The sequence below is a fragment of the Pleuronectes platessa genome, chromosome 9, assembly GCF_947347685.1.
Source record: "Pleuronectes platessa chromosome 9, fPlePla1.1, whole genome shotgun sequence".
In the NCBI taxonomy this organism is placed as follows: domain Eukaryota; kingdom Metazoa; phylum Chordata; class Actinopteri; order Pleuronectiformes; family Pleuronectidae; genus Pleuronectes; species Pleuronectes platessa.
Window position 1 is genome coordinate 12,736,679 of NC_070634.1, and position 13,018 is coordinate 12,749,696.

The window sequence follows — 13,018 nt, forward strand, 5'->3', positions numbered from 1 at the left end:
GAATCTGTGAGACAGTAGGAATCAGTTAAGATTTACAGCCAGATCTAAAGAGGGAAATTATTATATTCAGCTTAAAGACTGGATATTTCATCTTTAACCACCTGAACAGTACAAGCAGACTGTATCCTCACACTGTGTTATGTCACGTACTGAATAATGGGTATACTTACAAAAGCACAGGAACAATGTGTCCACGCACATGGCGTAGACATTAAAAAAGCCATGTGCAATCATGTAGGATCCAAATGTCACCGTCTGAAAGAATCAACAGTTCAAGGTGAGTAAGCAGCATACTCTCAGAATCTGTCTTACATTGCTGTTTTATTATTAGTCAACAAAAATTTGCATTCACCACAACATAAGAGCATCAGAAAGAATAAAAGCCACTGAGTCATAAATCCATCGACAAAACTAATTAGCGTGTTCAACGCTGGTAAAACTGATTTAACAACTTTCCACAAGTGAAATATGATATGCTGGTATGAACTTGACAAATCGAGAAAACAGCTGACAGCTTGACTGATGGCGTCTGGATAAAAGACTTTGTATGCACAGTGAACAGTCAAAGTCAGAGGACTTTTTCTAACTATACAACACAATTGATAAATGTTATAAAGTGGGTAAGAATAGTTTGTCCCCCTTTTCAGAAACCATAAACCATGAATTAAAACAAACCTTATAATCGTTTGTTTCAATCATATCACCTTTAAGTTGCAGCAGCTAAACACACACTTTCCTGGGCTTGTTTGTGTTTTGCATAATGTTCGATTGAAATTCACATACCATCATAATTTTATAAAAACAGACAAGAAAAGTTAAATTCCGTTGCTGCGTATTGGTTCAGTTTCCATTAGTGCATCTGAATTTCTCTGATACCCTTTCTCATCATGTGCTGCAGGAACAAAGAACGGGATGTCTCAACACTTCCTGTATTTATACCTTTCGTAACAGGGTGAAGCCATGTGTGAGGGGAGGTGTAAAAGTTTTGTAATTATTATTTGCTACTTTTTATGCATAGGGTTTTAATCAAGCTGTCACATGTAATTGCCAGCAAAGTCATTTTTTAAGTTGAAAAACAAATACCTAAATGCTAGATATTTTCCTTTCTTACCAGAACAGGAACCCAGTAGTAATTTAGGGATGGCACCTCTTCTTGAAAAGCTGGTATCTTATGTGTGAAGAAGAAAAATGCGAGAACACCTGGAAAAGATGATAAAACCCCTAAATAACAAGCATATATATACACATATAAATAAGTATACTGTAAATACATACAGGGATTTTTAAAGAAATCAAGTATAAGGGGTTCATTTGACACATCACATATAATTCTCCTAATTCTTTTAATTTGTTGAAACTCATAATTACTTTTAATTCAATAAACCATACAAGAGGAAAACCCGAGGACAAGGCACGACATGATGCTGTACAGGGTTCATGTATTGTATTGAATAAAAACAATAATTATACAGGTCTTTGTTATGATAACTACTCAAATGAATTTGGAATAATATGTATATAATATATTTTTCTTAACTTAATGCAAGTCAGGCAACAAATGCAACAATAAACCTCAACTTCAGCGACACAAACTGAGTGGAAATGTTGTAAAAACAACTGGGAGTGAAATGATTTATCATCCACTTTTTATTCAGAGATATCACATCCTGTGTCTTCTGCAGTTTTTCCATCCGTGTCACTGTTTATATCAATTCAACTGCAGGTGACAAGAAACTCACCAACACCTCCTGTAATGAGCAGCTTTCCCAAGAAGAGCAAGAAGTCTGTCACCTTATCCAGGACAGCCACCCTGCAGAGGAGAGAGAGAAGAACCGGAGAGGAGGAGAGACACAGTCAATGTCAGGGGAAGTGCACACTATATTTAAAACATGATGCAGAATTAGGAAAAATTTGCAACTGCTTCAAAAGTACATTTCTTAATGGTGTCACCAACACTAAATTCTGAACCATTTTAAATGGCTCACCAATGTTGTATTTGGGCATCTTAACTAAAATGTCCTGAAAATTGGATCTGAGATTTAGTTTGTATTGAAGAACATATCAGGAGGTAAATATCAGGAAAATGTTCTTAACATTTAGATGGCTATCACCAAAAGCTTTTGAATCGTGCTATTTTCTAGGTTGAATTCTTCAGCATCTTTTACATGTGTTGCTCCGTATTTTCATCCCGAGATATTTGTTTTCTTTTTGTGTTTTTTTTTTGTTCTGTCCGCCAAGTCTTCAAAATGATCCCTCGGTCGCTAGGAATTGTCTGGTCATTTTTCAGGCTGTATTCTCATGTGGATTCACTCTCATATTTTCAAACTATTTTACATGGGGGCTGACGGGAAATGTTGTGGAAAATTTTCATTTGCGTTCTCACGTCCAGCCCTTCTGGAAATTACTTCAGCCTTAAATGATCTGCACTCAGAACCATTTGTGGAGCTGACAGATATAACAAAAGCTCTAACCGAATAACATTTCTCATCAAAAGGAAGAAAGCGTCCTTGGACGAGGTGCAGAAGTTCTTTCCATATATTGCCATCTGTTGGGGGAAAAAACACAGGGAGACAGGGCTTAGTCGAGGGTAATTAGGCACTGAGGTACGAGCCAAACAAATTAAAAACTGAACTGCTAAATGATACATGCACCACATCAGTGCAAACTACTGGCCAAGTAGATGCTCCACAACTCACCATAATGTACGCGTTTCTGTTTATAAACTTTATGAAATGTTCCAGGCACCAGAAGCAGCATTTGAGGCAGCAGAGCAGGTAACGAGCGCAGGCGTTTTGAGAACCTGGGAAAATCATCATGAATCACAGACAATGCTCTAAAAATATCCATTACATTGTGTACGAGTGGGAATATCAGGGCCTTCAAGAGTCACAACATACCTTTCAGTTTGTTATCCAGATACTCGAGGACCACTCGGATCATCTGCACCACGGCAACGATCAGGGAACCAAAAGCGAGGGAACCTGTGTGATAACTGTGACACCAGATGGAATAATGTAGATGGGAACATTTGGAGGAGAGTGTATTTAACTCGACTTGATTTTTTTTTAATAGTACAAGCAATAGTTATAATAATCATAATTCAAAAAAATGCATAAATGTAAATCTGGCACATTGTAAAGTACAACATCTGTCTCTGCTGCTCCGTACCGTATGGCTCTGCTAAATGAGGAGTAGAGGGGGCAGGCAGGGATGTCATTTGGCTTCTTCAGGGCCCAGTAATAGGAAGCGAAGGCCCCAGCCAGGGTGCACTGTCCCAGGGCGATGGTAAAGTTGACGAGCCAGAGGAAAACAAACAGGTTGCACAGATGGAGGACTAGGATGTAGCGGTGATACACGCTCTCCCCACCGTAGAAGGCGAACATGCACTGTGACCCGGGGCACACTTTGGTGATGTTGGTCTGATCGAAGGTCTGAAAGAAAAGCAAGAGCGTTAATCTCGATGTGTTTTAGGATGATGATGCAGAGCACAGTGTACATATACCTTACCATTCATTTCAATAAACAGATTCTGTACGTGAATATTTAGAATCTGTAGACGATGGATACGATTTTGGAACCAGAAGCCCTCTGGTTTCCATTTCTAGTTTGTGATCACGTGAGCAGGCTCTGGTTACTCACAGATAAACAGCAAAAAAGTCGTAACACAACATTGATACCGATATGCATCATCAATCAGCTTTCTAAATCATCTGCATTCACATACAGATAGGTGTTAATAGAGATGATCCAAAATGTTTAAATATATATTACAAACTAAAATGAGCCAAAATTGAATGCTCAGTTTCATTAAAATTGAACACAGAATCAGTGACACTTGTATTTTTCTGAAAACAAAACAAACAGGCAGGAAAAGTATTTGTTCAGTTAAAGATATTCAGTGTGTAGGAGAGTGTGGGGCTAACCTTTGGACTGCACGTGAGGTTGGCATACATGCATTTATCGTCAGCGGGTGCAACCTTATAGACGGCATGACCAGATGATGACAAGAAGCTGAGGGCAGATGAGTTAAGGGAAACACAAAGGGAAACTTCCTACACACAACTTCAGTTTATGATTCGCTGAGCTTTTACAGTCAACGCATCATAAGCAACATTAAAGTAGCAGAACTCCTTTACAGCTTCAGATAAAACAGTTTGCACATGTCTCAGTCAGAAGGATACACGGCTGTAACGGCCCAGTACGCGATGCAGATGGCCAGAAGGAAAAAAGTGATGATTGGGTAGAAGAGAGAGGACATGATGTAGCCAATTGCCCTGGAAACAGTCAAGATCAGTTACTGTGTGTACGAAAAAAGAGTTAAAGTCAGTACACTCATTATAAGGAGTGAGCTGAACTTACTTGCTGCCCTCCTTTAGCAGTGCAACAGCGATCCGCAGCCTCGTCCTCAGAAATATCAGCATAATCACAACGATGGCCTCAATCACTGCCAGAGCGATCACTACAAAGCAAAGGTTCAATATTATACTATGACTTTCGCAATTATGATATAGTAAGTATAATTAGCAATAGGAACACGACAAATTTGGTATGTTCTTCAATTCAGAAATTATAAAGTTTATAAGTTTTTACCTGAACTATTAAAAAAGTATAGTTTATTAATACCATTTGTTCAATAACACACAGTTAAAGTTTCCATATCTTTTATAACTGGGTTACTGCAAAGTGGGAGAGTCATTTGGGTTTGGAGATTAATTGCTGTTGGAAGAACCAATGCTTTACATTCATGGAGTGGAAGCAACCAACTGACAAGTATTTTGTCACTTGAATCTCACATAATATCACAGAATCATGAAGTAAAGGTGTGGTGGCAGACGACGTACTGAAGACGAGCCACGTCTGGCTGAGGTGAAGGTAAACGCTGAAGTCCGTGTGAAAGCCGATGTCAGAGATGGTGACGTTAGCTCCCGGCTTCCCACTGAGAAAACTGTACTCCCAGTAGCAGTGCCAGATACCTGATCGACAGAGAGAAAGACAATTCTACATCTGCTACAGTTTGTCATGACAACAGCACTACTCACATCAAGAGAAGTCAAGTGTAAAAAATGGGCAACATCTCCAACATGTGTGCTAAGTATAGAATAGCCACTGGCAATGTGGGTGACCATCTATGGTGCATACTCACCGTAGCCGACAGCAGTGATGACACCTAACACAATGAGCCACAGGAGCACACAAGCAGTGTAGCGCAGCAGCAGGATAAAGAGCAGACTGACTGCCATGGTTATCACCAGACCACTGCAACAACACAAACACATTCAAACACATGCATAATGCGAAATGACCAGTGTTCTTCAAATAACTGTACGATTCAGATAATAACATGGGTGGGGTTTGCCATAAAGGGATTCAGGCAGTCTTTAATAATCTGTTAAGTTAGATGTTCTGTAAATGGCTATTTATTTAGTGATATATGAATTTCCCACTTGAGCCATAAATTTGTATATAAAGATGGACGATGCATCTCCACTTCCTCCCACTATCCAGAAATAAGCCAAAATATGCAGCTATGGTACCGAGGTCCCGTCGATACACACACACACGATACACTCATCGTGAGTCAGTCACAGCTGTCAATCTAGACGTCTCATCTTGTTTTATATTATTAAAGTATTAAATAAAATAATAACTATCAACTTAAAACCAAAATTAGTCATAATAATGGAAACTTGGACGTAAATCAATGTGATACAAACGCTAATCTTAAAAGACAGGAACTTTCTTTGCGAAGAATGTATAGTTTGACTTTTTAATTTGGTTCATGACTCATCTGCTAACAGGAGGGGGGATTTAAGAACTATACTGCAACCAGCCACCAGGGGGGGCGCGATTGCGATGCTGTGGCTTCACTTTTGAGGAGCAGTCATGTCGTCCATCTTTGTATACAATCTTTGATTTGAGCAGGTTGCACAATAGGAAATATTTGCAGTTAAAAGTCACTCAAATGGTTCATCATTGCTCTTACGGATGGGTCAGGGTCAGAGATATTTCTATACCCAGAAAGGAACACATAACCCATACAGAGAAAAGAAAACATGAGAATCAGCAGAAAACCCAGCTTTTCTTACATGAGGATCCAGTACCAGGAATTTGCATAATCCTCAACGATCTTCATGCCAACTTCTTTGGCACTGAGCAGATTGGCGATACCTCTGTGACACAGTCACAAGGTGAGGTGGAGGAAAAGAGAGGAAGAAAAGGGATTTATTCAAACAGAGAGAGGGATGGTGACAGGTTTGTGTTACTGCCCCTCACAGTCTGGTTTACGATAGGTTTCTCAAAAACATTTTGACGTTTGATTTATCTTTAAAGCTCTCACTGCAAAAAATAAAGATGAATACGGTTTCAAAATGCTTTTGATAATCTGATATCTATAAGCCCATTATTAGGTTCTTATCATATGAAAGAGGCACATAACGGAGTTAGTGTTGCTGGAGTACTTTTGAGCAGTAGTTCCTATAGTATTGTGGAAAATGGTTGAGCAGCGTATTACAATACAGCTGCTTTCAGACATGCACTGAACTACGGACATTTTCCAGAACCTTTCCTACCAGGCCCTTGGAAAATGTCCAGAAAAGCTTAGCAGGAAAATGTCTGAAAAGTTGATGAACACATTTCTACCACATTAGGGATGAAAAAGTAAACTAATGATAAAAATATCTCAGGATGAAAAAAAGGTGCCATACATGTAGAAGACACCGATGAACAACCTGGAAAGACACCAGATTCAAAAGCTTTTGGTTTTAAGGTCCAACGCCAGCATCTTTATGCTTTAAATAAAAACATTTGATTACTGCTGTCAAATTTATACGTCATCTCCTTCCTCCAGCACGCTCTACCTAGAGGCCATCTCTGGAGAATGTCCAGACCTAGTTTTTCTGGCATTTTCTAGAGTTCATGTCTGAAAACAGCTTTTTTAATACAGGGTAGTGCCAAGTAGAGAAGCACAGTAGTGGTTTTAATATTAGACCATTAATTCCTGTTCACCGTTCAGGTAAGTGTACAAAAAATCTCAGGATCACTTCCCGTGAGCAAAGACTACATTTCAACCAACGACAAATGATTCTGCATAAACCAAAGAGTATCTCCTGCCATATTCTATCAGACTTAAGAGTTGTAGCAACATAAATTGTTAATAGCCTCTGATGCAGAGATCTCTCAAAAATCACAAACTATAAACTTGTGTGGAATAAACTGGGAGTCAATGAGGTCCCATTAAGTTCAAGTCAAGCTTCTCACCTCAACATAAAAAGCTTCATTTTCTCAACACCAATAGAAGGGAAACTTCACGACAGGTAACAGAGTCAGGACGTGAGCACAGTGAGGTTTGACTGCAGACACACTGCTGTATGACTCAGAGGAGGGCTGGAGGACACGCTCACATTTCTATGGGCCTGACACAGCACTGACAGGAGCACTGAACACAGCCTTATGATGAAGATCTCTAATTCAGCTAAAGCTAAAGGTCACTGATGCCCTGCCCATAAGCAAGAGTCTGGTTCATATCCAGCACTCTTATGCAAACTTGCTAAAGCAACAACCACCAGGAGGCACTGCACTCTTCTGTTTTATTCAACAAAGGCTGTGCAGGCATTCAGTAAGTGACTTTTTGTTGTTACCAGGTAGATTTATGTCACAAACAGTTTGATTAATCTGTCCTGATTCCTCTGTGCTGCTGCAGGAGGAGGGATGCAGGAGCAGATTCGTCATGATGAACAGAACAAGTGGAGGTGTTAGTTTACTTGCTGATACCGTCGGCGGCCTAGGCAAAGTAAAGAAGCTAGAGTAAAGGATTTTTTAGACCTTTCCTCTCCTTGCTGCATGGCGGTTACTTGGCTACAAAAGGAAAAGCATTAAAGCACATTATATATCCAGGTCATGGAGAGCAAAAACGTAATCATGTATATTTATGATCCCAGTTCACTTGTTCAGATACATGATTTCTCTGCTTAACCTTTGTCATCTCAGCCCATCAACGTGTTAACACAGCGGCTATAAGAAGCGCGTAGGTACTGCTGAGGCTCTACTGGTGAACGTGTAGTTACGCTGCAGTTTCATGCAGTAAACATGCAAATCCCTTTGAATGTGGCTGGACACATTCCTGGACATCAGCTACATGCCCACTCATCATACCCTGTAATATTTGTCCCGAACTCTTTTGGTGCAGAGTCGGCAGCCCTATTGACAGTGTAACAGTTTTAAAACACTTCATTTTACAGCGTTAATTATTATGCACAGTATTTTTCAAAAGCAAATTTGGCAATTCTCAATGGAACATACAGAACCTGTCTTTTCTACTTGTTTTAAGTTAAAGCAACACTATGTAACTCTTATGGTACAACATTAGAGTTGTACCATAACTCTACCATTTCATAACTCTACTATTTCATTAAAAAAATTAACAAAAACTGAAATAAAGATTGAACTGAACTGAACGATGATTTAACATTGGCTACTCTTCTTGTCCCAGCAGATCAGCGGCAGTGACATATACACTCAACTCTGTTAAGAAATTTGATATTTAAAAGTTTCCTCACCAAAAATATTGGAGATAAATGCTGGTTTTTAACGTCTAAAGTCTGTTTAACTGATCTACGATCGGCTTTACTCTTGAACTTGCTGTGCCCGATTCCAACAGTTTTATGTTGGAATCTTCTTGCAGGAGATTGTACCTGCTCACCAAAGTTACATAGAGCAAGAACAGGCGCTGAGTGTGAGGAGTAGGAATGAAAGCAGCACCGTGCTGCTATTTTGAGGTAAAGAAGTTGCATCGTGTTGCTTTAAATGTTACAAGTACAAGCACAGAAATTCATGATTCAGGGAAGAGGAACTTACTTGGCAGCATTTTGGAGGTCGCTGACACTTCTCTTGTTATTGTCGCCGTCTTTGAAGATGGTCTGGTTGGCTACAGTTAAAATTCCATTTCTTGTAATGAAATCTGGGAAGCACCGCTGAAGGACTGAAATAAAAGATGAAGGTTTTATCTTCAAAGAAGGACCTATTGTGTATTACTGTGTTTACAGGGTATCTGATTCACTTACAAGGTCTGCTTGGGACAATCATAGATGGACAGTCTTCATCTCGTATGACCTGTATAGTGGACTGAAAGGGAAATAAAAGGTAAAAATGACTCCAACAAATGAAAATAAACTATTAATCACTAACCATTTTTATCATAGTCAGATTGGAGGGTCATTTCCAATCAGTTAACTCATTTTGACATTCACCAGCATGTTTTAGAACAATAGTGAAAGCTACGATTATTAGTAATAGTCCTTCTTCAGCAACATTAATTTCTTTCAGTGATTATAGTTTTGTTATTACTAAAAACAATGCTTCCTGAACAAGACTCAGAAATCAGATGTGACCGAGTTGGACTTCATCCTGTCTGATGTAACACTGCCATACATGAGTTGGTGTGGGAAGGGAAATTGATGATTCAGTTCTAACAGTATGACTGAGCTGTTTGGTGCTCCCACGCACCACCTCAGTTTCTGATCATTACAGACCGTCATGTTAACGTCACCGTCACTGAAACGCTGCCAAACGACACAACAGGGCTATGATGTGCATCAGTGGCTGCTCGCTCTTATCTGCCATTCTCTCAAAGCACATTCGAATGAGCTCTTCAAAGAGATCTGAGGATTGGATAATTTTGTGTTTGATTTTCTAATCAAATAATGTTGAATGTTGAAAATTCTATGACAGAGGAAAAGGGTCTAAGTGCTGTCTCTAAAATTCTGGGGACAATTATGAACAAAATGTAAAGTCCCTTGATATAATGCATGTTGTGATTTGTTGCTACACAATTAAAAGTTAGCAAAAAAATTAAACTGTAATGCAGTTTGTGAGTGCTCAAAGGAAGAGACACACTGGAACACATGAAAAAAAGACAAAATGGACCACTAACCACTGTCTCTCACCTTACTGCCAATCTTGAAGCCCGGTTTGCAGAATTGCTTGTAATATTCCCAGTTTTTGGTATTCCACGCATCCAGGAGAGTGGCAAATCTGTCAGGGCACTTGGAGACACAGAGCTGGAGGAGACAACACATCATCTTAATGAGAAAGCCCATCAATCTTGCATAATCAAGCGTGGAGGGAAAAGGCAGAAGAACGGCATTATTCAGAGAGCTGCTCGAAGGAGCTCGATTCAGTGTCTTACCTGGGTTGTAGGGCACTGGAGGTTAATTAAAACTGCAGGATTGGCACATCTTAACATGTTGAAGTAGAATAATATGGCTTTGTTTCTGTGGAGAAGAGGCAGAATAGAGAAATGAGAAATATCAATCAATTGAAGCACACAGATACACACACACTGAGGATATTGACATAATGCATTCCCCAGCCCCAACCATCACAACGTAATGTCTAACGCTGTTACTTAAGCCTTATTCTAACCATTGGTGCAGTGCCTGTTTAGAATCGGCTGTTGAAGCTTGACTAAGTACATGCCTGTCATCATAAAGACACCCGTTATTATGAATGCCCTGTTGCTGTGATCAACAATGTCACTAACTGTTACAAAGCTGTTAATGCAAAGTACTAATATTGAACATATGTGGAGTCCAAATACCACCAATAATGACACTGCACTTCATTCGGCCCTTAACATCACACCTGACAAATGTGAAAGTGATAAGATGAATGGTTCTCGAGATATGCAAGCTACATACAGAGATAGATAAATGAGGACCTACCAAAATGTGCAAACACACAAGCACACACACTCGCACACTGTGCAATAAAGCCATAATTAATCACAAATAATCTCCCTGTATTGTTGTGGCCAAAGCCTTTCTCCAGAGTAGAGATAAGGATGGAAAGCATGGCAATTTAAAGAACATAATTACTCGTCCGTCCAATCATTCAGGAAGCAGACATTTTTCCACTTACGCATTGGGTGTGTTCTTCTGGCCACAGAACTGACCGTGGCTGTCAGTTGGATAGACGACCTTCCTGGGGTCCCCATGGATCCAGGCTGAAAATAAAAAACAGGCTTCTTTTAATTGCATGGACTATAACATTTGAAGCCATAAGAGACACATATGTCCTAACTATTGAAATAAATGAGGCCACGGGTCAACTGATTATCCTCCTTTCTCAGACTCTCCGTTGTTCTAAATTACCCATGCTATGAGTCTTGAAGTATGTTAATCAGACAGGTTGTCTAGTTTTTTTCATGTTATATATAGAAAATTACCTGCTACCTAAGGAAAGGCAGTGCAATAGTATTAAAGAAGATCTGGGTCAAAGAGGACCCTGTTTAAGTCAATCACTTTCCAAGACGCAATTTACAAGACAACAAGGAGAAAGTATTTGGACGATTGCATGAATGGATGTAAATTGTCAAGAGAAATTTGCACAGAACCAAACAAGCAAAAAAACAAAACAAAAACAATCCTGTTTAATTTGTTCTGAGCCGTTCCTCTAGAATAGCAGCAGTAACCCTGAAATTCTATTTACTGAGCAGTTAGGGTTTTTTTATTCCGAACCTGCACAACACAGGGATGAGGCCTCTCACCTCTCTATCAGTGGAGGAATGTTCTCAAAATGAGACCGTACAACCAAGACATTGTACAAGTCACTGACACGACTAAGATAGTAAAACTGAAAAATGACAGAAAACCCCCCACCAAGTTCTTCAGCTGATTGCAGACATGGCAGCGTTTATTTGAAGCCACATCCATTGTCATAGCTCCAGCTCTTTTTAAATTATTGCAAAACAGTAAGTCTTTCGCTTGCCTGGATTGAGACGTGACTCCAATGACAACAAGCTGGCAAGCGACAGCACTTTGGTGACAGTGCTGCGACCTTATTTCACCCTTATTTGTGATGTGTGCAATATATATAGATATATATATATCTATATATATATGGGGGAGATTGAAAAAATAGATGTGTGGTCAGGCGTGCTGGCTATAAATTAGGATTTGTGTTTTATGAGGAAGAGGTCAAGAAAAGAGCAAAATGGAAAACCAAGAGAAGAATGGAGAAACAGGAAAAAAACAAAAAACAAGAAAGAAAGGAAAGAAGAGCTGACGGGGGAGAACCTAACAACTGCATGGCCTCAGTCAGCTGCAGAACAAGAGGAGTCTCTGTGACAGTTTAACAAACTAAATAGCTTTAGGATATGTTTAATGAAACGAGAGTTGGAAGGAATCACTATTCATCAAGTCAAAAGCTCGACTGGGACGCAAAACAGCTCGGACAACACAATTACCTCGAGTCAAGGAGACTAGAGTGAGTTGCACCAGCTGCATGTGGTGCTGAGCCTCCTCGCCTGTGTTCTGGAGGGTAGTGCAATTCTCAACTCCCCCACACTTTTAACAATCATCCATTTTGTTGAATAACCCACAATGAATTAATGTCCATTTTAATATTGTTGAATAAACATGCAGAGAAATTCAGAGTACAAACTTTCCATTCATTCCACACACTAGAGTTTTTTTTTGGAATCGCACACCAGGGCCGAACAGGCTTTGTGAGCGATTCACACTTCCACACCATGAACATGTCATCACAGTTGTGCATGTCCATGTTTGTGTGTGTGCGTGTGTGGTCGTCTATGACATTATGAAACTTAGCATGAGCAACGTGCCAAAACTCACCCACGGTACCCAGAGCGATGTAGCCGAGGATGACAATGACGAAGATAACACAGCAAACCACATCAGTGCAGCTCCTGTGAAAAAAAAGCAATGATGAGAAGTGTGGGGGACAGCAAGATTACAAGAGACGACCAGGATTACCTCCCTGCGGTTGTATGCTTCTGCCAATCCGTTTAATACACGTCTCCATACATTTTATTCCAGATTCATCTGAGGTCAGCATGACCTTTGACCACTGAAGTCTCATTATTTTATCTTTGAGACCAAGTGACCACTCGAAGATTTTGAGACATAATGTTCAAGAGGCCTAAACATGTTTTTTGAAGCCACTGTGACCAAATTTGAAAGGATATTATCCAGGTGTAGTTAAGAAAACACATTCAAGAGGT

At 39.7% G+C, this 13,018-nt stretch overlaps 1 protein-coding gene across 3 annotated transcripts in view; it reads right to left on the reverse strand.

Moving 5' to 3' along the window:
- slc44a5b (solute carrier family 44 member 5b) overlaps positions 1-13,018 on the reverse strand; it is a 37,895-nt gene that overhangs the window by 4,807 nt on the left and 20,070 nt on the right. For 2 of the 3 annotated variants that reach the window (XM_053430911.1, XM_053430912.1), the window contains exons 3-21: positions 12,630-12,703; positions 10,915-10,999; positions 10,184-10,268; positions 9,942-10,055; positions 9,060-9,120; positions 8,854-8,977; positions 6,087-6,170; positions 5,144-5,256; positions 4,842-4,973; positions 4,360-4,459; positions 4,182-4,274; positions 3,924-4,011; positions 3,169-3,431; positions 2,898-2,992; positions 2,697-2,800; positions 2,472-2,545; positions 1,740-1,810; positions 1,112-1,200; positions 171-255 (exon numbers count right to left, since the gene is read on the reverse strand). In XM_053430911.1, coding sequence (XP_053286886.1) covers positions 171-255; positions 1,112-1,200; positions 1,740-1,810; positions 2,472-2,545; positions 2,697-2,800; positions 2,898-2,992; positions 3,169-3,431; positions 3,924-4,011; positions 4,182-4,274; positions 4,360-4,459; positions 4,842-4,973; positions 5,144-5,256; positions 6,087-6,170; positions 8,854-8,977; positions 9,060-9,120; positions 9,942-10,055; positions 10,184-10,268; positions 10,915-10,999; positions 12,630-12,703 — 1,934 coding nt within the window. The remainder of the gene's footprint in view (positions 1-170; positions 256-1,111; positions 1,201-1,739; positions 1,811-2,471; positions 2,546-2,696; positions 2,801-2,897; positions 2,993-3,168; positions 3,432-3,923; positions 4,012-4,181; positions 4,275-4,359; positions 4,460-4,841; positions 4,974-5,143; positions 5,257-6,086; positions 6,171-8,853; positions 8,978-9,059; positions 9,121-9,941; positions 10,056-10,183; positions 10,269-10,914; positions 11,000-12,629; positions 12,704-13,018) is intronic. The other variant, XM_053430913.1, reaches the window with a different exon arrangement.